At 52.9% G+C, this 23,838-nt stretch overlaps 2 protein-coding genes across 2 annotated transcripts; both read right to left on the reverse strand.

Moving 5' to 3' along the window:
- Positions 1 to 9,258: 9,258 nt before the first annotated feature.
- On the reverse strand, positions 9,259 to 12,127 carry KRT16 (keratin 16). Its single transcript, XM_027568179.1, has 8 exons — positions 11,561 to 12,127; positions 11,009 to 11,091; positions 10,725 to 10,881; positions 10,470 to 10,631; positions 10,253 to 10,378; positions 9,731 to 9,951; positions 9,602 to 9,648; positions 9,259 to 9,497 (listed from the first exon to the last, which is right to left on the reverse strand). Exons 1-8 carry the CDS (start codon positions 12,092 to 12,094, stop codon positions 9,397 to 9,399), a joined length of 1,431 nt encoding a protein of 476 aa, XP_027423980.1. The 5' UTR covers positions 12,095 to 12,127; the 3' UTR covers positions 9,259 to 9,396.
- A 6,295-nt stretch (positions 12,128 to 18,422) lies between these two features.
- KRT17 (keratin 17) lies at positions 18,423 to 23,456 on the reverse strand. The gene is made up of 8 exons (XM_027626146.2): positions 23,025 to 23,456; positions 21,877 to 21,959; positions 21,340 to 21,496; positions 20,557 to 20,718; positions 19,811 to 19,936; positions 19,498 to 19,718; positions 19,368 to 19,393; positions 18,423 to 18,614 (listed from the first exon to the last, which is right to left on the reverse strand). Exons 1-8 carry the CDS (start codon positions 23,454 to 23,456, stop codon positions 18,520 to 18,522), a joined length of 1,302 nt encoding a protein of 433 aa, XP_027481947.1. The 3' UTR covers positions 18,423 to 18,519.
- Between the last annotated feature and the right edge of the window lie 382 nt (positions 23,457 to 23,838).

Genomic DNA, 23,838 nt, shown 5'->3' on the forward strand with positions numbered 1-23,838 from the left:
GAATATATTTAACACTACTGAACTCTGTATTTAAAAATTATTAAAATGGTAAAAAAAATCTATTACATGGTAATATAAAATTGACAATCTAGGGCATTGGGGTGTGCAATCTGGTTTTTTTATTCTTTTTTTAAAAGTTATTTTAAGTCATCTCTACACCCAATGTGGGGCCCCAATTCACAACCCCAAGATCAAGAGTTGCAGGCTCTTCCTACTGAGCCGGCCTGGCGCCCACGTTTTTAACTAGGAAGTTGATGTGGTATTCAACAAATGAACTGATTTTATGGTTTTTAAATTTTTTATTTACTTTCTTTGCTCATATACACACAGACACAATTTTATGGATATGTATAAAAGTGAATGCACTCTTTTTTTTTCTTTCCTATTTTCTTGGATCTCTTCTTTCCCTCTCCTATCCCCTACACCCACCTCAGCCTCCCACCCTACCCCCAAGGTAACCCATGTTAATAACATATGTACCCTTTCATGTTTTTGATGCTCATATATATGCACACACATATGCACTCACATAAATGGGGGACTGGATTTGTTTATTCACACAAGTGAGATCAATATACTACCTGTGTTTTTCTGCATCATGTGTTTATTTCCCTTTCCCAATACCTTGAAGAATCTCTTCTTGCCATCCGACACAGCTCCAATTTATTGACTGTGGTGACTGCTTAATATTCCATAGTATGAGTAGACCCCTATTTATTCAGCTATACACTATTGATGGGTAGTCACTTGGTTTTCCTTTTTTGATCACTGTAAATAATGCAGCAATAAAGAGCCTTGCACCTATGTCCTTTTGTTTCTGTTTCTTTATTCATTAAATAATGAAGCCCTTTGATCATTTGAAAAACATCTTGGATGTGTATTCACACATAATGAACCCAGAAAGGAGACTGAGAGAAGAAAAACTCTGGGGACAGAACAATAGATGAATGTGTTTGTTTTTTATATTTCTGTTTACGTTGTCACACTATTCATATGGCAGATAAAGGCTACCTGTTTTATGTGTAACTATCCTATAATCGTAGGACAGAAAGGGACATGGGGCCCCAGTGATGTGTCCACAGGGAGTCAAGCCAGAAATGGACTCTTTCACTAAACAGCTGACATCTTTGCTTTAACAACCCCTGGACTGTTAGGGAAAGAGGGGTGCAGAGCTACATCCGCCCATGGCAGTGACCACACAGCACATCGGAAGAAGGGGCACATAAAGGACTCTACTCTCTTGGTGCCTCAGCTCTTGCAAGACCAGGCTCCCACCCTCCCACGGCTCAGGAAGAAACTTGCTTTCTCTTCCATGCAGCTCATCAACACCTACCATGGTAGCTGCCTTGTACCAACATGACAAGGGGCACGTGGAATCCAGAGAAGCCTGTCCTCAAGAAACTTGTTGCTGGGGCACTTGGGTGGCTCAGTCAGTTCAGCAGCTGCCTTCTGCTCAGGTCATGATCTCAGAGTCCAGGATCAAGCCCTACATCCTTGGCCCCTCCCCCTGCTCATTAGCATGCACATGTGCTCTCTCAAATAAATAAAATCTTAAGAAAGAAAGAAAGAAAGAGAGAGAGAGAGAGAAGAAAGAAAGAAAGAAGAAAGAAAGAAAGAAAGAAAGAAAGAAAGAAAGAAAGAAAGAAAGAAAGAAAGAAAGAAAGAAAGAAAGAAAGAAAGAAAGAAAGAAAGAAGAAACTTGCTTCTGATTCCATGGAAACCTGAAAGAGCAGAAGTCTGTGGCCCAAACCCAAGACCAGACTCCACAAATCCTTACTGAGTGTCCCAGAGGCGCTACGTGCTAAGAGTTGTGGGGACCAGCAAAACAAAAAAGCTTCATTCGTGTTTATGTCTCAGGGAGCTGTCAGAAGGTCTTAAAACAACAACCCTCAGAGGTGGGAAGGCAAACATAAGAAATGGCTTATCCCAGATGCTAGGAGGGACACTGTGCTTTTTATAGCCCTCAGAAACAATGGGCCCAAAGAAGGCAAAACCTGACGAGCTTACCACTCATTTATTTACATCAGCAGATACATTTTATGGGCTATCATTAATTCTCACTCCAGCCATTGTTTTAGTTCTTTATGCAATTATCCAAAACAATATTTCACAAACTTTGACACTAACTCAAGCATAAAGAATCTGAGGGTGTGTTCAAAATAAAGTTACAAGGAACATTCAGGAGCACTCAACCTCCTCATCTCAGGTGCCAGGATCTTAGGAAATAGGAAAGGCCAGGCAAGAGCAAAATGCTGTCTGATTTGGGACTTGAATCTTAGCTTGGGGAATCCAAGCAACAAGATATTTTTGAATGGAAAAGCTAGGCCTCCTGATTGAAGAGGAAGCTCACATTTCTGCCTTGATATCATCTTCAAAAGGGGTTCATGTTTTGTTTCCACAGGATATGACAATGAAAGGGAGAAACATGCTTCCTGCTCTCAGGTAGTTTTACTAACTAGCTAGGAGACCCTAAAAAAGTTTTTTCTTTCCCTTAATTAGTTGAGCCCTCAGTTTCCCCATCAGTCAAGTGGAGACCTTTTTTTCCAGAAGGTTCTCTGATGGGCGATATGCACCTTGAAGATGTGGGCACGGACAGCTTTGTTAGGTAGAGGGCATTCTGCAGCCTCTGCTCTGACATCTTGTTACTGAACAACTCATAAGCATGTGATCCAGCTCAGGAGTTTTTGCAACCCAGGCCAGGACTCTATCTCTGTGTGAGGGTCCTTCCATAAGGTCAGCTTTAGAAGTGACAGGTGAACTATCACCACTGCTATTCAACATAGTACTAGAAGTCCTAGCCACAGCAATCGGACAACAAAAAGAAATAAAAGTCATCTGAATTGGCAAAGAAGAAGTCAAAGTCTCACTCTTTGCAGATGATATGATATTTTACATGGAAAACCCAAAAGCCCCCACCCCAAAACTGCTAGAACTCATACAGGAATTCAGTCAAGTGGCAGGATATAAAATTAATGCACAGAAATCAGTTGTATTTCTATACACCAACAAGACAGAAGAAAGAGAAATTAAGGAGTCAATCCCATTTACAACTGCACCCAAAACCATAAGATACCTAGAATAAATCTAACCAAAGAGGCAAAGAATCTGTACTCAGAAAACTATAAAATACTCATGAAAGAAATTGAGGAAGACACAAAGAAATGGAAAAATGTTCCATGCTTGTGGATTGAAAGAAAAAATATTGTGAAGATGTCAATGCTACCTAGAGCAATCTACACATTTAATGCAATCCCTATCAAAATACCATCCACTTTTTTCAAAGAAATGGAACAAATAATCCTAAAATTTGTATGGAACCAGAAAAGACCCCGAATAGACAGAGGAATGTTGAAAAAGAAAAGAAAAGCTGGTGGCATCACAATTCTGGACTTCAAGCTCTATTACAAAGCTGTCATCATCAAAACAGTATGGTACTGGCACAAAAACAGACACATAGATCAATGGAACAGAATAGAGAGCGCAGAAATGGACCCTCAACTCTATGGTCAACTCATCTTCGGCAAAGCAGGAAAGAATGTCCAATGGAAAAAAGACAGTCTCTTCAACAAATGGTGCTGGGAAAATAGGAAAGTCACAAGCAGAATAATGAAAGTGGACCATTTCCTTACACCACACACCAAAATAGACTCAAAATGGATGAGAGACCTAAATGTGAGACAGGAGTCCATCCAAATCCTAGAAGAGAACACAGGCAGCAACCTCTTCGACCTCAGCCGCAGCAACTTCTTCCTAGAAACATCACAAAAGGCAAGGGAAGCAAGGGCAACAATGAACTATTGGGACTTCATCAAGATAAAAATCTTTTGCACAGCAAAAGAAACAGTCCACAAAACCAAAAGACAACCGACAGAATGGGAGAAGATATTTGCAAATGACATATCAGATAAAGGACTAGTATCCAAAATCTATAAAGAGCTTATCAAACTCAACACCCAAAGAACAAATAATCCAATCAAGACATGGGCAGAAGACATGAACAGACGTTTCTCCAAAGACATCCAAATGGCCAAGAGACATATGAAAAAATGCTCATCACTCGGCATCCAGGAAATACAAACCAAAACCACAATGAGGTATCATCTCACACCAGTCAGAATGGCTAAAATTAAAAAGTTAGGAGACGAGAGATGTTGGCGAGGATGTGGAGAAAGGGGAACCCTCCTACACTGTTGGTGGGAATGCAAGCTGGCGCAGCCACTCTGGGAAACAGTATGGAGTTTCCTCAGAAAGTTGAAAATAGAGCTACCATACAACCCAGCAATTGCACTACTGGATATTTACCACAAAGATACAAATGTAGTGATCCGAAGGGGTACATGTACCCCAATGTTTATAGCAGCAATGTCCACAATAGCAAAACTATGGAAAGAGCCCAGATGTCCATCAACAGATGAGTGGATAAAGAAGATGTGGTATATATATACAATGGAATATTGTACAGCCATCAAAAAAAACAAAATCTTGCCATTTGCAACTATGTGGATGGAACTAGTGGATATTACGCTGAGCAAATAAGTCAATCAGAGAAAGCCATATATCATATGATCTCACTGATATGAGGAATTCTTAATCTCAGGAAACAAACTGAGGGTTGCTGGAGTGGTGGGGGGTGGGAGGGATGGGGTAGCTGGGTGATAGACATTGGGGAGGGTATGTGCTATGGTGAGCGCTGTGAATTGTGTAAGACTGATGAATCACAGACCTGTACCTCTAAAACAAATAATATATTATATGTTAAAAAGAAAAGAAGACAGTAGGAAGGGAAAAATGAAGGGGGGAAATCAGAGGGGAAGATGAACCATGAGAGGCTATGGACTCTGAGAAACAAACTGAGGGTTCTGGGGAGGGGGGATGGGTTAGCCTGGTGATGGGTATTAAAGAGGGCACGTATTGAATGGAGCACTGGGTGTTATATGCAAACAATGAATCATGGAACACTACATCAAAAACTAATGATGTAATGTATGGTGATTAACATAACATAATAAAATAAAATTTTAAAAATAAAAATAAAAGTGACAGGTGAATTAATTAACAACAGAGATTTTTAAAAGATAATACTCAAAGTTGGTGAGCAGGGTTTGAAATAGGCACTCTCGTTCCCTGCTGGTAAAATATGTAAATTGGTACCATTTCTCTTGACATCAATTGGACAGTACAAGTCAAGACCCTTAAAACATTCATTATCTTCTCACCTAGTAATTGTACTTCTGGGAATCAAGCCTAAGAAAATAATGCAAAATATTTATAAAAACTTTATGCAGAATGATGTTATTGCTGTAATATTTTAATTGCAACAACAACAAAAAAAACAGTGGAAACAGCATTGAAATGTATAACAGTTTTAATAACACAGGGAAGTGTTTCTCTTAAAATATTAAAAACTGAATGCAAAATGATATAGTGTGATTGTAGATAGGTAGGTAGATGATTAGATAGATGGATGGATAGATAGATGATAGATAGATGATAGATGATAGATAGATAGATAGATAGATAGATAGATAGATAGATAGATAGATAGTAGACAGACCTGTAATATATATATATATATATATATATATATATATATATATATATATATATATATATATATATATATATGAAAGAAACTCACCAAAATGTTATTAGTGGTTGCCTTTGGGTATTGGGATCTGGGGTTCAATCTGAATCATAACCTCACTTATGGCCCAGAAGACAGGATCGTTGACCATAAATAAGGAGACATGTTTGCTCAACAACCAAAAATGATCATGCATTACAGAGTGATGAATCAAGCTCAGCAGCCTTGAAAGATGAAAAATATTTTGCCATGTAAAGCAGGGACTTCAGAGGTTAAATGTGTCATTTATCACCACCCCTCTAAGCACCTCTAAAATTAGTGTTAATGGATAAAACCTGTATTGGACAAAGAGAACAGGAGGAGGGATTACAGTAACAAAATCTCGGAATCTAGAAAATAAACAAAAACGTAATCTTGGTGCTTTCCCAGGGAGAAGCCAAGAAGCAAGCAGATTCACACAGCAGGACCCTGGAAGCCTCTGGAATAGGAGCCACCAGGCATCTCTGAAGGTGGAGGGCAGGTGGGCTAGAAACAGGAAGATAAATGGGTCAAAAGTCTGTATAAAAAGCAGGGATACCTCCATAGCCCCTTTCTATCCCAACCCCACCTAATGCCAACCACTCCTCCTTTACCTCAGGAGAAACTGGAGGTGTACTCTGGAGAATTTACCAGAGGGACTAAACTCTGAGGGACCAAGCACAGCTTGGGTAAGCGTGGGGTAATAAACTGACTTAAGTCAGATTAACAGACTGAGACACTCTCAGTCCCCTTCCTCCACATAGTTTCCTGAAAGTTGGTAGCTTTTCATAGGCCAGCCTAGGAAATTAGAGACATCCTTCCTGAGGAAGACCCTACCCGAGAGAAAAGGCCTAAAGATACTGACATTTGGGGTCCCCCAATAAAAACAGCATATTCACCAGATTATTCTATAGCGAGACTCAGCAGGGGGAAAGCCCCCCTGCTGTACACACACACACTCACTTTCCAGTCAGCTTCTTCGTGACTTACTCTTAAATATTAACCAAAGATCAAGAACCACAGACATTTGAGGGAAGCCTCTGGCATAAAGGACGGAGATAAGACAAACCAGGAAAAAGGCAGCTGAGAGGAAACAGAAATGATGATGGAAATGGAAGAATTGTTAAAACCATGAAATATTGTGTCTTGAAAAAAGAACAAGAGACTATTCTTTTAAAAAGTATCCAGAGTTACTAATATGTATCCAATTTTTAAAAAACTAAATAATAAGATTGGATAGCAAAGTTTAGGAAAATTTCAGAAAGTCAAAAAAAAAGAGAGACAGAAATTAGATGAAAAATAGAATGAAATACATAGGAAAAAGAAGAGTTCCAGAAAGAGAGAAAATGGAGGGGAGGAAATCATAAAATAAATAGAAAATTTCCTGGAAAATTTCTGAAGAACATGAATTTCTATGCTGAAAGATGCTGCTACATGCCCAATCCAACAGATCCAACACAGCCACATGGAGGCAGAACATGTGATATTGTAGCCTGCTAGAGAGCAAGAGAAGAGCCTAAAAGCTCTGGGGGAAGGGGTAGAAATCGGATAACATCCAATATCTAGAATCAAAACAGCATTAGACTTCTCAGTAGCAACACTGGAAACCAGGAAATAGTGACCCAATACCTTCAAGGTGCTGAGGGAAAATTATTTGCAACCTAGAATTCCATACCCAGCCAAATTATCCATCAAGAATGGGAGTAGACTAATGATGTTTTCAGACATGAAAAGTCTACGCATCCTGTCTCAGGAAATTGCCAGAGGATGTGTTTCACTATAATGAAGAGGGATGAAAAGAAGAAGGGAGACATGGGATCTAGAAAGAGGGAAGCAACACAGAAAGAAGGGATGTTCAAGAGGACAGTGAAGGAAGATTCCAGGATGGCGGGAGACACAAAGAGCACCCAGAACATGCTGGAGCAGGACAGTGGGCTCCAGGAGAAATATCTTCAAGAAGATAAAACTGATGGAACACTCAGTGTTTTGACATATTAGGAGGAGACCTATACTTCTGTGCAGTGAACTAGGGAATACACTTAGGTTAAGGACATAGAAAACCTCAGCAAACTGAAAAAGATATTTATTCCAAAGAAATGTAATACAATATAAAATATTTTTGACTGTAAAGAATAGTTAATCATGACAATGTAAAATTAAACATTTCTCTAATGAAATATGGATATATTGAGAGGGTAGGAAGAAATAGGGAGGGACAATGTTGAATAAGAGAGCTGAATTCCCCTCCTTCACAGCAGGAAGTCAAGCAATCAAAAACTAAAATTGGGGGGCAGCTGGGTGGCTCAGTTGGTTGAGTGTCTGACTCTTGGTTTCAGCTCAGGTCACGATCCCGGGGTCATGGGATTAATCCCTGTGTCAGGCTCCAGGCTCAGCATGGAGTTTGTTCAAGATTCTCTCTCTCCCTCTCCCTCTGCCTCTCCCACCCCCCCCAACCCCTGCCCTCAAAATAAATAAATAAATAATATCTTTTCAAAAAACTAAAATTGAAAAAAAAAACAATCAAGAAATGGTTGTATAAGCCTGTAATTTAGAAATAAGGCAAATGCCAAAAGTAACAGAGTTGAAAGTGGGAGGTGGGAACAGAGGCAGGTGACACAGCCTGGGGATGGCTCTTCTCCACAAAAAGACTTATTATGTGACACAGACATAACTATGATTTTGTTAATTCATTTTTTTAAATATAGAAGGTACCCATAGCAAGCAAGAGGTGTGGGAAAGGATGGTTGACTCCTGGGTGCAGAGCAGGGCAGGGCAGGAGAGCACCAAAGCGAGTTGAGGCAGAGGGTCGAGCACTGGAGGGGAAAGGGAAAGTCACAGGTGATTAAACAGAGGACCTGATCAACGTCCTTCTTGATCTTGACCCTATTCTTGCTAGAAAGGCCATCAAGCAGAAATGGGAGTGAGAGAGAATGGACAGCGAGGGCCCTGCTTAGGGGGCCGTGCCTAGTTCTTGGGAGAGAGGAAGCCAGTCTGAATGTGGGGGTGGGGTCGCGTGGGGACAAAGAGGAGGGCATGAGTGACAGATGTTTCCTAGCGGACTCGTCAGCCCTCAGGCCCCTGCCTGAGGGAGATGAGAAAGAAGGGGCTGATAAGGGGTGATGCGGAAGAGCAGGTCGGGAGAAGAAAATTCAGTTCTAACCATGGACCCCCATCCCCAAGGCAGAAGGCTCTCTCTCCCACCATCCAACACAGAACTTGCTGGGCAAGTGTGAGAAGCCGAAGAGTAGAGTTGAGAGCTCAAGCTTTGGAGTCTTTGGGTTAAAATACCTAAAAGCATGGCCTTCGTAACCAGACAGACCCAGTGTGAAGCACAGTCACACCTCTGACTATCTTGCATGACTTTTTCCAAGTTACTCAACCTCTGAATGGCAGGGTTGTCTCCATTCCAAAACAGGCCTGACCATACGCACTTCCCAGGGTGGCTGTCAACACAGGAAAGCTCCTTCCCATCCTGTGTCCCACCTCCCACACCCTTGCTAGTAGAGGGTTCTTCTAGGAAGACCCTACCAGGGCTTCTGAGCTTTGCTGTTTCCTGGACCCCTCTGGCTGTGAGGTCCCAGGAGGTCCCTGGGAGACACCTTCAACCCCCTCCCATTAGTTCAAGAACAGAGACCACACAGGTTTGCATCAACCAGAAAGTCAGCTTTATTTGCCCACCACCAGCGGAGGGGAAGGGGAGACAGCTGGAAACCGCGCTGGGAGAACAGGGCCCTGGCCCAGGCCTTCAGGAGGTTGGGGCCGGCAGGTGGGCAGGAGGCTCTGGAAGAGGCAGCTCAGGGCTTGGAGCTCTGGCCCTGGTTGAAGCTGGATGAGCCCTGCTCCTTGAGGATGGGCCGGGTCTGGTGGCCGGAGGAGGAGGTGGAAGAGGAGAAGACTGTGGGAGAGAGGGGAGGGGGTGAGAAGGGCATTGGGAGCTAAGAGGCCCCACACAGGGAGGGCTGGGGTCTCTGGGGCACCCAGGACCCTCAGGAGCCTTACCATTGTGGGAAGAATAGGAATGGCTGGACGCCTGCTGGGAGGAGAGGCTGTGGGGAGAAAAGGTAGAGTGGTTAGATGTGCTGGGAGCGCAGAGGGGCTGGAGGGGGGTGGAGGGGGCTGGGCACTCACTGGGCGTCCTCGCCCTCCAGCAGGTGACGGTAGGTGGCGATCTCCTGCTCCAGCCGCGTCTTTACGTCCAGCAGGATCTGGTACTCTTGGCTCTGCTGCTCCATCTCGCAGCGCAGCTGGGCCAGCTGCTCCTCCACGTTGCCGATCAGCCCCTGGATCTGGGCCAGCTGCATGCAGTAGCGGCCCTTGGTCTCCTCCAGGCTGTTCTCCAGGGATGCTTTCTGTGAGCGGGAGAAAGAGAGTCAACAGAGGTGGTCACTATTGTCCCCCCAGGCCTCTGGGCATGTTTCCTAAGAGGTACATGGATTGTGATTCCAGCTGGGCTACTGATGGGCCAGACAATGTGGAGGAAAGGTATTCCATTGTTCTGGGCCTTACTTTCTGTGTCTATATAATGAATATAATGATCCCTCCAGTCCCACTCCTGCAATAAGAGAGGCAGAACTGTCTTGTGGCAGTGTTAAGGGCCTGGTGGCCCTTACTGGGGACTTGGGGACTGGGGCTGGGTGGGGTCCCTCATACCATGCTGAGCTGGGACTGCAGTTCAATCTCCAGGCCCTGGAGCACCCTCCGGAGCTCGGTCACCTCACTGCGGCCACTCTGCACCAACTCGCTGTTAGAGGCCACTTCTTTGTTCAGTTCCTCGGTCTGCGAGAAGAATGAAGAGCAGGTGTGAGACGCTCCAGCGGTGCTCCCTTGCTGGGCAGTCCTGCAGGAGGGCTGAGGACCTGAGCCCCACCTTGCTCAGGAACCAGGCCTCCGCGTCTCTGCGGTTCTTCTCCGCCATCTGCTCGTACTGGTCGCGCATCTCGTTCAGGATGCGGCTCAGGTCCACGCCAGGGGCGGCGTCCATCTCCACACTGACGTCCCCGCCAGTCTGACCCCTCAGGGCAAGCATCTCCTAGGAAGGGATGGCAGGAGGTGGTCAGCTCAGCTGACCCCTTTCCGGGTTCCTGAACCAGCCTCCCGCAGCCAGTGGTCAGCAGGGCCTCACTTCCTCATGGTTCTTCTTCAGGTAGGCCAGCTCCTCCTTCAGGCCCTCGATCTGCATCTCCAGGTCGGTCCTGGCCAGGGTCAGCTCGTCCAGCACCCGGCGCAGGCCGTTGATGTCGGCCTCCACGCTCTGGCGCAGGGTCAGCTCATGCTCATACCTGGCAGGACAGAGGTCGGGGCATCATGCTCCATCTGGGAGGCTTCTGAGGCTCAGGACCAACGGCCCCACTGCTTGCCTCCTGCCCTCTGCCCCGCACGCAGTCCACCACCACGGTGGTTGCTCACTTGGTCCTGAAGTCATCAGCTGCCAGCCTGGCATTGTCGATCTGCAGGATGGGCTGAGCGTTCTCGATGGTGGCGGCAATGATCTACAGAGAGGGTGGAAGGACAGGCCTGTTAGCCAAGACTCCGTTGCTCAGGGGGAAAGAGCAGAGAGGGGAGAAAGGTAGATCCCCAAACTTGAGGGTCGCCTAGCTGGCAGGTCATGCCCTCCGGCCAGCCTGGGTGTCTTTTCCACCCAGCTCAGGGTGTGTGGAGGGATGCCCCCCAGTCTCCTGCCACCCCATCCTCCATCCCAGGCTGAGAGAAGCTGAGGGTGCAATGCACACCTGCAGGGAATAAGAGAGTCAGGGCTCCGGTCCCAGCTCAGATACCTCGATGCTGAAAAGGGACCCTCTGCCACCAATTCTGAGTGGCCTGTGTGGCCTCTCCCCCAAGGTGGGCTCAGTCTCCCTGTTTGTAAAATAAAGATGCTAGAAAGTGGTTTTCTAAGGGCCACTGCAGCCATGACCTCTCTCAATGCTCTGCCCACCTGCACCGCCCACCAGGCCCACACACCTTGTTCCGCAGCTCCTCGATGGTCTTGAAGTAGGGGCTGTAGTCCTTGGCCTCACTGGGCCGCTGCCTCTGGTACCAGTCGCGGATCTTCACCTCCAGGTCGGTGTTGGCCTCCTCCAGGGCACGCACCTTGTCCAGGTAGGAGGCCAGGCGGTCGTTGAGGTTCTGCATGGTAAGCTTCTCATTGCCGGAGAGAAGGCTGCCATCGCCACCGCCGAAGCCACCGCCGAAGCCAGCACCGAGGCCACCGCCAAAGCCAGCACCGAGGCCAGCACCATATCCTCCACCAAAGCCACTACCCAGGCCCCCCCCGAAGCTGCTGCTGCTGCTGAAGCCGCCGCCATAGCCGCCCCCCAGGCCACAGGCCCCCCCGGAGGAGTAGCGGGAGGTGGAGACTGACAGGCCCCCGTAGGCGCTGGGGGCCCGGCAGGACCCTCCGGCCAGGACAGAGGACATGCGGCTGGAGCCACCACCGATGCCACAGGAGCCCTTCATGGAGCTGGAGGAGGTGAACTGGCGGCTGCTGGTGGTCATGGTAGAGAAGGGAGGCGAGTGAGTTGGCAGAGAGGAGAGAAAGGTGCTCAGGAAGGCTGGGAGGATGCTGGGGCTGCTCAAACCCCAGGAACCTTTTATAGGCACTGGGGCAGGCGGGGCCTCCCAACTGCTGACTTGCGGGCTCCCCTGCGGATTTCGTCACTCCAGGTCGCGTCCAACTCCCCGCTCTGGATCAGGATTATTCAGCCCGGGGTCGACTCACTTCGCTGGGTGCCACTTGAGTTCCCACCCAGCTCTGGGGGTGTGGGGCCGAGAGAAAAACACACAAACGCGAGTCGGTCATGACTCAGGCTGGGCGGCGGGAACCTGGCTCTCAGTTCCTGGAGCCTCAGGGGCCAGTGGGGCCTTGGCACAGGCAGTCTGTGGCAGCCGCGTCCCCAGGCAGTGAGTCAGCCCATGACGGACTCCCTGCCCCACGGGACAGCCTTGGCGGCAAGAGGCCCCAGCAATCATGCCAGCCCGGGGCTGTCTCGGGCTGTGCTGTGGGGTCCTACGTGCCCGGCGCTGGACAGGAGAGCTGGGGTCGTCGTTTCACTCCACTTTGTGTGCTCTGTGGCCTGAGACCCCTTGCCTCCCCTCTCTGGGCCTCAGTTTCCCCTCAGCGAAGTGACAAAGGCTAGACTGGGTGATCTCAGAGTCCTTTCTTGTTCTAAAACTTCTCCAACTCTCCCTTATTGGATCCAATCCCCATTTCAGAGGCTGCCTTTGAGCCCCCAGGGTCCTCAGAAGTGTTGGGTACCATGGACCCAGCATGTACCATTGAACATCCCACTCTGCCCCTTACAAGCCATGCAGCATAGGCAGTCAGTCCTGGGCCTCAGTTTTCTCATCTGTAAAAGGGGAGGACACACCACAGAAGAACATGCACACAGGACCACACTGGCAACTCCCCAACCGTGGCCCTGCCCCCAGGTTCCCCATCCTTCCTTTGCAGCCAGCTGTCCCCTCCTGCCTCCTCACACCCACCTCTGCACTCTGGCACCTCCCTCCCACAACCCTGCCCTCTCCTCTGTACACTAATACTCCCACCTTTTGAGCAGTCCATCCCCAATGCATTGCCCTACTTAATCATGGATGCCCACCATAAACTGCGGTGGGAGGGAGTCCCCACCCTGCCAGTAGTGCCATGTGTGACCCCTGACCCCACCAGGGACACCCGAGTTCCCACACTGGATCCAGGGCTCCGTTCCCAACAGTTTTCCTTTGAGGATCCACAGATTCCAGGCTGGTCATTCAGTGGACAAGATGGGTATTGTATACCACGCTGGGGTATTGTCTGGAGTGCTCTGTGTGTACCACACAATTCCATGAGGGGCAATATTCCTGCCACAGATTCATAGATGAGGCAGCTGGGAGGTTAAGGGGGCTTCCCAAGACCCCAGTCACGGGGGAGCTGAGGTTTGGACCCCTGCCTGTCTGCTTGTTCAGCCGGGGCCTTCCCACCATCCTGAGCCACCTCTCTCTCTCTGTGTCGCCAATATGCATGATTGTCTTGAATTAACCCTGTGAAGTGGGGAGGAGAGAGGGAGAACCAGAGGGAGGGGGCGATTCGCCCAACGTAATTCGGCTTTAAGAACCCCGGGCTCAGGGTGTCTCCACTTGCCCATGATGCCATGCAGGCTGGGACCAGGTATGTCCATTCTCCTTTACCTCCCCACAGTGCCTGGAGGGAGCTCTGCCCACGGTGGGCATGACCTTGGCCTGAAGGCTGGAGGCAGGATTGGGGGCGGGGGGATCTAAATCCCAAAACAGAAGCGTCCTCAGGGTGCTCTGGGGGTTGACCCACAGAACTACCCACTGTCCTTGCTCTAAAGTGCCTCTGTGGGCTTGCCTCAGCCTGGGCACTGCTGGGTGATACTACGGGAACCGAGGGTCAGGAAATTGGCTCAGCACATTGCACCCTGTCAGTCACTCAACTTGTAGGAACAGGGCCCAGCGGTCTGAGCAGAGCTGGGGTCCAACACAAACTTCCAGGGCCAGGTTTGGGAGACAGAACTTGATACTCCCCTCTCCCAACCCCCAAAATGGGCCAAATGGGTCCTAGAAGCTTGGACAAAACCTCTGCCATCCCAGGTGTCAAGACCTGGAGTTCAGATCCAACCACAGACTCATCACCCTCAGAACAAAAAATGACCTTTGAGGCCACCAAAGGCCACCAAGCCCCAAGCAGAGAGAGTGAAAGACTTGTCCTGGATTAAATAGCACAGAAATGGGAGCAGCAACTTGAACCTGGCTCCGGCACGGTTCCTGAGGTTCACACGGACTATCCCCGGGGTCTCTGGGAGCTCCTCCCTCTCTGCCTCAGCACGCTCTCCACCTCCCTCCCTTCCGATTGGAGCCCTGCCCCTTCCACCACTCCTGGACTCTGGGTGGCATTACCCACAGGCCCAGCACTGATGGCTGGGGATCCACGTGGGCTCAGAAGCTACAGGAAGTTGCCGACCAACCCATCAAACCACTCAGACAACACCGCAGACCCAGCACCCACCGCGTGCCTGGCACCCAGGGCATGGGGGACGGGGAAGATGATGACACAGTCTCTGACCTTGGAACCCACCATGTGACCCCTGGAGAGAAAGCTGAGGCCAGGAATAGAGCACTGTGTGGCAGGAAACCTCAGTGTGCTTGGCCCACGGAACGCAGCTGGATAAGGGTTCCCTGACCCTGAGGCTCAACAAGAAAGGAGGGAGACCCTGAGGCTCAGCAGAAAAGGAAGGAGTAATCGGGAGAGGCTCCGGCTGGGCCTTAGAAGATCTGAGCCGGCAGAGAAGGAGCAGGGGGCGTTTATTCCATGCCAGAGCGGCAAGCCTGCCCAGGGTTGCTGAGAGCCAGGATCACTAGGTCTGCGGGCACAGGGTGTCCGCCAAACTGGCAGCCCTCCGGGCTGTGGGTTCTTTCCCCCACCCGGGCCTCTTTCCTCTCTCCTTCACCCGCCCCATCTCAGGTGTGAGGTCATCTCATACCTGAGCTGGCTGGGAACTATTACTGGCATGCCTCAACTCGCAGTGATTCCCCAACCTGACTGATCACCAGGATCCCCATACCGATTCCCGACCTGCTCTGACCCACTGTTTCAGCATTGCCCAGGACAAGCGTAATCGTGGGGACATTTTACAAGCTCCGGGGGAATTCTGCTGACCAGCCAGGCTGGGAAGCAGGAGGCAGCCTGGGGGGAAGAAGGAAAGGGAGGGAGGCCCTAAGGAGACTGAGGGGAGAGAGGGGGCTGCTGCAGGGCCCCCAGCCCATGGGGCTTCAGAGCAGGGTGAAGAAAGAGAAGATCCCTGATGAGCCAGGACAGAGAGGCAAGCAGGAGCCAGATCTGGGCTGGACCCTCAGATACAAAGAACCAAGCAGAGAGGCCCTCAGGGCATGCTTATGGACAACCCCAGTACTGTGTGGCCAGACTATGATGGGGTTCAGGGGGCCTGCAGGGAAGGGGCAGTCTCCCTGGGAGTGAACAAGTGTCCCCAGTCCGGGCTCTGGCCCCACGATCGGCCCCAGGATCTGGGTGAATCTGTGAGTGCCAGATGGCAGGTGGTCCTGTCAACTCCCCCTGTGTTTCATGCCCCCCTTCCAAAGGTGGGGGCTATCACAGCCCATCACGCTGGTCTGTACAACCAAGGGGCCCTCAGGGGAAACTGTTCCCTCAGGGGAACCCTCAGCGGAACCAGATCGAGCTCGGTCACAGTCCCTCTCTTCTCCTCAACCTCCCACCCACCCTGCATAAGGACAGCAGGAGTATTGTCAGCCCCACCACCTCTAAACTGGGGTCCTCCAGGGCCCCTCCAGGCCAGGGCATGTGTCTCCTCCTTGCGCCCAGGCCCAGTGCGGAAGCACAGAGTGACGCCGTATCCTGGACAGAGTGTTACCGCCACATGGTCTCCTTGCAGAAGGCGCGGTTGGCTCACACTGTCAGGGTGTGGGCGTGGCAAAGGAAGAGTCACAGGGTCTGGCTCCGGCTGGCCCTGGGCCCGGAAATCAGGTGTGTGTGTCCATCACATGAGAGTGGGTAAGGCCGCGCTGAGGGCGGTTACAGACCTCACTGATGGGGGTGAAATATTTCGTGCAGGGCGATGGGTGGATGTGGATGAACTGTGGAGTTCCACAGCTGGGTCCCCCAGTCCAGCCACAGGCACACATCCCCAGCAGCCTGGTTGGCTCGGGGTGCCTGGACAAAAAATTCCAGCCACCAAAATTCCCCACACCATCCCCAAGGGTCCCCAAGGGGACTACAGGTCTCAGCCCCCAGTCACTCCTTCCTGCGGCCCTACCTGCCCAGGTGTGGCTAAGCATTCCTGGAAAGAGTGGGGCTTCCACTCTCTGGACCCAGGACCATCCCCTGGGGACCCCCATCCTCCTGAGTCCCACCCTGAGCCACTTTGTGGACAGGGACTTCTTCCCCAGCCGAAGGGCACAGTCCAGGGCTATCTCTGACCACTCCCCCACGGTGACCCCTCCCCACTCACCCCATCAGTAGGGGTGGGCCCCCAGAGTCTGCAGGGAGAGAAGGCCCCTGCCTGAGAGCCTGGGGCAGGGCAGGAGGTGGGGGCTCTCCTCTCCTCTTCCCAGCACAACCCAGACAAGGGCTGAGTCACGGCTCCTTGGAGCCTCAGTGTCCCTGTCCACACAATGGGGCACCTCTTCCCAGACCCTCCCCGCTTCCTGGGACTGTTGTTCAGATAAATGAGATCACCCTCCAAATGAGCCATCCTCAACCCGGGGCTGGTTCTTCTGGTTGGGGCTGGAAGTGCAGTGGGGCCTGGTGGGAACAATACCTCTCCCTGCCCTCCCTCCTTCACTGCTGTGCAGGCAGCCGGGAGACACCGGCCTCTGATGGAGCGGAGTCCGCACTCCCAGCCTGCTCTGAGCCCTGCGGTCACCTCTGCAGACCCGGGCTCCGGACTCCAGCCGGTCACAGCCGGTCGTCCCTGCCAGGGCAAGGAACTCGCTGTCCTTGACAACACCCGTTGTCCCCGGGATCAGGGCTGGAAGGACCAACAGCTGGGGCTCATCTCTCGCCTCAGTTACTGTAGCCTCTGAGGTACGGAGCAGGCCTGGGACCTGTCCAAAGTCCCACACCCACCTGCTCACCTCATAGACCATGCCCTGACCACCACTAGTCCCGAGCCCTGCACCATCCCACCCCTCAGGCCGCAGGGGCTCTGGCCGATCCTGCCCAGATCAGTCTCCAGGCAACAGGAGGGTCCTGGTCCGATTCTGCAACAGAAGAGAGCCCTAAGCCTGTCGGTGAATTGGGGTGGGGGCACCCTTCCTCTCATTAACCCCTTCCTCCTACCCCCACTTCCTGAAGAAAACCAGGAAGGCTCGCCCTGCCCAGTGGTTTCCAGATTTACTCAAAGGAAGACGTCCAGGTATTGGGGCTCCTCCCCAGCTGGCTCATCGCCTGCCACCAGAGTGAAAGGGGCTGGGACCCAGAGGGTCCTGGGAGGGGCTAGGGCAGGACCACCCCTCCGGCTTTCCCTGGGATGCAGTTTCCCACCCTCCCCCACCTCCAGGCTACCAGGGAGGGTGTGCTGCTCCCCGCCCCACCCTGGCACACCCCCCTTGCCCCCATCCTGAGCAGCGGTTGACCATTTGAGGAAACATCTCTGAGAGAGGGCCCTTTTCTCCCACACCTGCCTGGGGCCAACAACCTTCTCTAGAAGCGAGGTCTGCAGTTCATATTCCAGGGGTGAGGCAATGGGAGTACCCCTAGGGGGGGTTTCCTGAGACTCACAAAGGAACATGCGCCCTAACCACCCAGCCTGCCTCCCCACCTTCCCTATGCTCATTCCTCTTCCAGAAGGATCCTGACTCCTGTCTTTGCCCACCCCCTGCCCCCTCTTAGAGAAGGGCATGTCCCACAGGACCTTAGAAGCAAGCGACTGGATGTGTCATCCTTTAGGACTCTGGCTCCCACGACATCTCCTCAGCCATTTATGGATGAGAAAATGAAGCTCAGCGAGGCAGAGCCACTGTCCAAGGTCATGGACCTATTTACAGGGAAGAAGAGGTCACCTGAGACCTTCCCAGGTATGCTGGCCCCACCCAAAGTCTGGCACTGCCTGGACCACCCTCCCAAGGATCACTGACCCTTTGGAGATACAAAATGTCTCCCCAAGCTCTGCCCAGACCTACTTTTTACCATAATCCTAGATGACCCTTGACCTCCAAGTCAACAATAGTTGGTGTCCACAGCCTCCTCCCCCACCCTCAGTTTCCCCCCAGTTCTCCCATTGCTCACTAGGGCCCACCTCAGTGGCCACAAGCAGGACATATTCCATATCTGAATCAACAAGCTTTATTGGTCAGGCAGAGGGGTGTGGAAAAGGGACAGAAGCCAGGAGCTGAGGCTGCAGGGCCAATGGGGAAATCTGGGGCGCGGGCCAGGGGGAGCAGAGTTCTCAGCGGGTGGTCTGGTGGACCTGCTCACGGGAGGAGATGACCTTGCCATCCTGGACCTCTTCCACAATGGTGCGCACCTGGCGGGTGGTCACGGCTGCAGGAGACAGACCATCGGAGGTGGGCAGGGGCCCAGAGACCCTGGCTTAGCCCCCAGCCCCCTGAGCGGAGCCAGCTCTCTTTCCCACAGCCTCTTGCTGTCCACACTTCTGCTCGCCTCTCAATATCACACCCAGACATGTGTCCCTCCTGCTCTTGCCCCTCCCTCTTCCATCCCATCGCTGTGCCCCTGAGTCCGGCCTCCCAGATGGCTGCTTTGATCCTGACCCACTGTGTCCTTCTGCAAGACCGGGCACTGCCCGACGGAGTCTGTCTCCTGTCTCCCCCGCCCCCAGACTGGGATCTCCAGGTACGCATCACCCCCGTTAGACTAGATACCCGGGGCCGGGATCTTATCTTCCCCATCAAACCCAGATTTGGAGGACAAGAACCATGTCCTTTCTCCCATCAGACTAGAGATCCCAGAGACAAGACTGCTTTTGCTCATCGGTAGGATCTCAGGAACAAAGACCATGAGACTGTGTCCCTAATCTCCCCATCAGAAGAGGGTCTCCAGAGCTAGGGCCATGTGTCCCCATTAGACTAGGATCTCTAGGTGAAAGACCATCTCTCTGCCCTGCCCCCTCATCCAATTCCCCTGAGCATCAACCCTGATCCCTAACAGGTCCTTTCCCCCATCCCTGCTGAGGATCAGCCATCATCTCCTGGAGCTCCTGGGGACCCTCCCCAGCAATACGCAGATGGGTTGCCTGCCCCGTGCACCCCCAACCTCAGCTACCGAGATCCTTACGTTCTTTGGGCTTGTACTGAGTCAGGCTAGAAAAAAAAAAAAGACAGAGAAGAGATTAGATTTGGGTCTGAGAGCTCCGCCCCCACCCCAGGCCCCCAGCCCTGGCCCCCGGCCCTGGCCCCCAACTCACTGGGCATCCTCGCCCTCCAGCAGGCGGCGGTAGGTGGCGATCTCTTGCTCCAGCCGCGTCTTCACGTCCAGCAGGATCTTATATTCCTGGTTCTGCTGCTCCATCTCGCAGCGCAGCTGGGCCAGCTGCTCCTCCACGTTGCCGATCAGCCCCTGGATCTGGGCTAGCTGCATGCAGTAGCGGTTCTCTGTCTCAGCCAGGCTACCCTCCAGGGATGCTTTCTGCAAGGAGGCAGGAGGATCAGGGGTCAGCGAGAGTGGTCAGGGCCCCAACCAGGGTCCCAGGTGCACCCCGGGCCTGGCAGCCCCCCTACCATGCTGAGCTGGGACTGCAGCTCAATCTCCAAGGCCTGTACAGTGCGCCGGAGCTCGGAGATCTCGCTCTTGCCACTCTGCACCAGTTCGCTGTTGGTGGCCACCTCGCGGTTCAGCTCCTCCGTCTGCAGACAGGATACAGGTTACTGCAGCGTTAGCTTGGGATCGCTTCTCCAAGTCAAACGACCCCCATGGCCTCCATACGGTCAGCCCAGGGCCCATTCTGTGCCCAGACGGGCACCTGGGGCTCTCCTCACTCCCCACAACCCCCCTGGACGTGGTCACCTTCCTGACTTCCCCTGAGCTTCTCAGGCCTCCTCCCAAACCTGACTGTGGGAGCAGTGCCTTCTCACCAGCATCCCACTTCCCAAAGCTCAGAAACCTTTGAAACGATGTGAAGCTTTGTCTTTAGTTCCTCTAAGTAGAAGGCATTAGAATAGGCAACTTGAGGACCAGCCAGGATATCAACCAGTCCCTTGGTGCCAGTTCCTAACCTCTTAGAGAGGTGGAAGCTCTTGGGGTCTTTACCCTCTGGCTTTCTTCCTTTGGTCCTTTACTCTCCGCCCACCCCCAGATCCCAGCTTTGGCCAAGCTCCTGGCCTGTTAATGCAATGGGTGATCCTATGAGGTCCATGTGACTCACTGAGATAGGGCACCCCAAGATGCCAGGTACTAGGCATCCGTCGGGACTCAGTCCTTGCCCCCCATACCCTGGGAGAGGCCCCTGGCCCGCAGCAGCCCCCACCTTGCTGAAGAACCAGTCTTCGGCATCCTTGCGGTTCTTCTCCGCCATCTTCTCATACTGGTCGCGCATCTCAGACAGGATGCGGCTCAGGTCCACGCCCGGGGCGGCGTCCATCTCCACGTTGATCTCACCACCCACCTGGCCTCGCAGGGCACTCATCTCCTGCGAGGGAGGGGGTTGTGGGTGTGGGCATTCAGGCCTGTGCTGATCCCTTACTCTCAACCCTTCCCAGGCAAGCTCTCCAGACCCCTCCTGAGGAGCCCTCCTTCGCTCTGCCCATCCCCTGCCCTCCGCCCCTCTTTTTGGCCCTTGTTCGTTTGCTCGGTACGGGCTCTGCCTCCATTATCAGTCTGCAGGTTCCCTGAGGAGAGGTTCTATGTCTCCCCCATTAGACCGAGGGCTCTCCAAAGATAAAATCTAATTCTTAGGCCTGTGCCCCTAAAATATCCCCTCTAATTCCCCAACTCCCACATAGGGTGCAGGTCCAAAGGTTTGACCTGGAACAGAGACCTCCTCACTTATCCCTTGTCCTCATGAGGGAGGCCAGGATGGGCAGAAGGGGTCTCTGTGGACCGTGGGAGGGTCCCCAGGGGCAGGGAAGCAAAGTGGTACATGGAGGAAGCTACCCTGCATGGGGACCAGGGCTTCGCAGACAGGGCAGCCCTGTAAGGCAACCAACCCTGGAGCACCTGCTCTGTGCTCTTCCGGTCTCAGCCTTGGTGCAGCCCCAGAGCCCTGCCATCCCCTCTGCGGCCCCTTTGACCTACTGCCCCACCGCCTCACCTCCTCGTGGTTCTTCTTCAGATAGGCCAGCTCTTCCTTGAGGTTCTCTATCTGCATCTCCAGGTCGGCTCTGGCCAGGGTCAGCTCATCCAGCACCCTGCGCAGGCCATTGGTGTCAGCTTCCACGCTCACCCGCAGGGCCTGCTCCGTCTCAAACCTGCAAAAGGAACCAGAGACTTCGTCTTGATGCTAGGACATGCAGGTCTGTGTCCTGGCCAGCACCCGGCCTCTGCCAGGGCTCTAAGAGCTTGGGAGGGTTGATGGAGGGTGGAGAAGGGGGTTGTGGAGTGGAAGCATATTGCAGCCCCAGGGCCCTGGGACCACGCAGGACAAGGCCCCACCCCCACCCAGCTTCCTGCATCTCTCCCCTCCGCCTCCCTGCCTAAGCCCATGACCTTCAGAATCTGCTGCATTTGCCACCTGCATGACTAAGAGGTGGACTCCCCCACCCCCAGCTCCTAGCCCTTGCCACAGCAACTGTGGTCCTGGGGTGCGGAGGGGTGCCCCAGTTCCTCCCAACCCGCTGGCTAGGCTCACTTGGTCCGGAAGTCATCAGCGGCCAGGCGGGCATTGTCAATCTGCAGGAGGATGTTGGCGTTGTCCACAGTGGCCATGAGGATCTGGGGAGACGGGAAAGCGGTAAGGTCACTGGTAGGGAGTAGCTCAGCCCAGACCAGGGATATGAGATGGAGCTTCCTGCCTGGAGGCCAGGATGTGGCTGCCTTCTCCAGGAAGGCTCCTTTCCTGCCCAGCCTCTCACCTTTACCGGGAGTTAATCGTTGGCAGAGGCAGAGCCAACCCCAGTCTGATGGGCCGAAATTTGCCTCTTCTCCCCCCAGGACCTGCCTCCCCCCAACACAGACCCCTCAACTAGAGCAAGCAGCCGGCTGGGAGTGCCCAGCTAGGAAGAGATGAAAGGCCCCCGGGGGGAAGAAGTTGTCCCAGAATCCCAGACAGAGACGGGGAGGTGAACAACCCCTCATTTTACAGTTGGGGAGATGGTGTCCGAGAGGCTCCTCCAGAAGGGACCCTACAGGACCCCTCACCAAAGAATAGTTCCAAATCAGAAGTCATGACCCCGGCTAGGCCCTAACCCCAGACTTCAGCAAGCACCTCTGCCCTTGGAGGTTTGCTGAGGCCCATTCTTGAGGGGGCAGTGGGAGGGATGGGGAAGCCACAAAAATCCCTAAGTAAGGCACACAAAGGCCTTCCTGAGTTCCCGCCCCCTCTCTCCACCTCCTCCTCCCAGCAGGTGCCATCAGGAACTCACTAGACGCCTCACCCCACCATCCCCCTCTTGCTTCAAGAAGAGAGGTACCCACAAATCTGGCCGCCCCATGAGCCCAGCCTCTACATGCATCCACTCGTCTTATCCTACAATTACATGAGGGGGTGGCAACAAGCCCCATGATGAGGAAACTGAGGCTCAAAGGAGCTCCATGAGGCCTGCTTGTCCCTGGCCCAGCTGCTGCACCCCAAAAAGAGGAATGTGGGCCACACGGTGGCTCCAACGTGGGCTCCCAGAGGCCAAACCAGCCAGAGCCACATTGTCTTCGGCTTCCTGAGACCCTGTGGCAGCCCTCCCCCCCCGCCCCGGGCTGACTCCAGGCCATGGTCAAGGGCAGAAGATCGGAGAGGAGAAGTCGTGCTCCCCCCACAGGCCCTGTCCCACCAGCAGCCCCTACCTTGTTCTTCAGGTCCTCGATAGTCTGGTAGTAATGGCTGTAGTCACGGGCAGGCCCCGGGGCCTGCTTCTGGTACCAGTCGCGGATCTTCACCTCCAGCTCGGTGTTGGCCTCCTCCAGGGCACGCACCTTGTCCAGGTAGGAGGCCAGGCGGTCGTTGAGGTTCTGCATGGTGGCCTTCTCCCCGCCCCCCAGCAGCCCGTCGACAGCCCCGAAGCCGCCCGCAAAGCCACTGCCAGAGCCGAAGCTGTAGCAGCTGGAATAGCTGCCGCCCCCGAAGGCGCCACCCAGGCCCCCTGCGGACCCCAGCCTGCAGGAGCCAGCCCCCAGGCCGCCGGACAGCCGGCAGGAGGTGCGGGACGAGCCCGCCCCCAGGCCGGAGGAGCCCTTGATGGAGCTGGAGGAGGTGAACTGGCGGCTGGTGGTGGTCATGGTGGCAGTCATGGTGGTGGCCGGCTGGCACGGAGCAGGAGGACTAGAGAGGAGTGAGGCCCGAGGTGCGAGTTGCAGCTGGCGCCCGCCCGCCTCCTTTATAGGCCGCCAGGTGGGCGTAGCGATTACAACAGGCTCACTCCTCTGTTTCCATTCCCCTGAGCTTTCATCACCCCTGGCTGCCCGCCAGCTCCCGGGTGGCTGTGGGCCCCCTCCCCTCCCAACCTCGGGCTTTTGCCTCGCTTCTCCGAACCCTGGTGCTGGGTGTCTGCACGCATGGCTGTGTGTCTCTGGTCTCAGGCCTGTCACCTGTGATTCAGGCAGGCCCTCCAGCTATGCTTTCCCATGACCTAATACGGAGAAGAGGAGAGGCAGGACGTCA

The sequence above is a fragment of the Zalophus californianus genome, chromosome 16 (assembly GCF_009762305.2).
Source record: "Zalophus californianus isolate mZalCal1 chromosome 16, mZalCal1.pri.v2, whole genome shotgun sequence".
Classification (NCBI taxonomy): Eukaryota; Metazoa; Chordata; class Mammalia; order Carnivora; family Otariidae; genus Zalophus; species Zalophus californianus.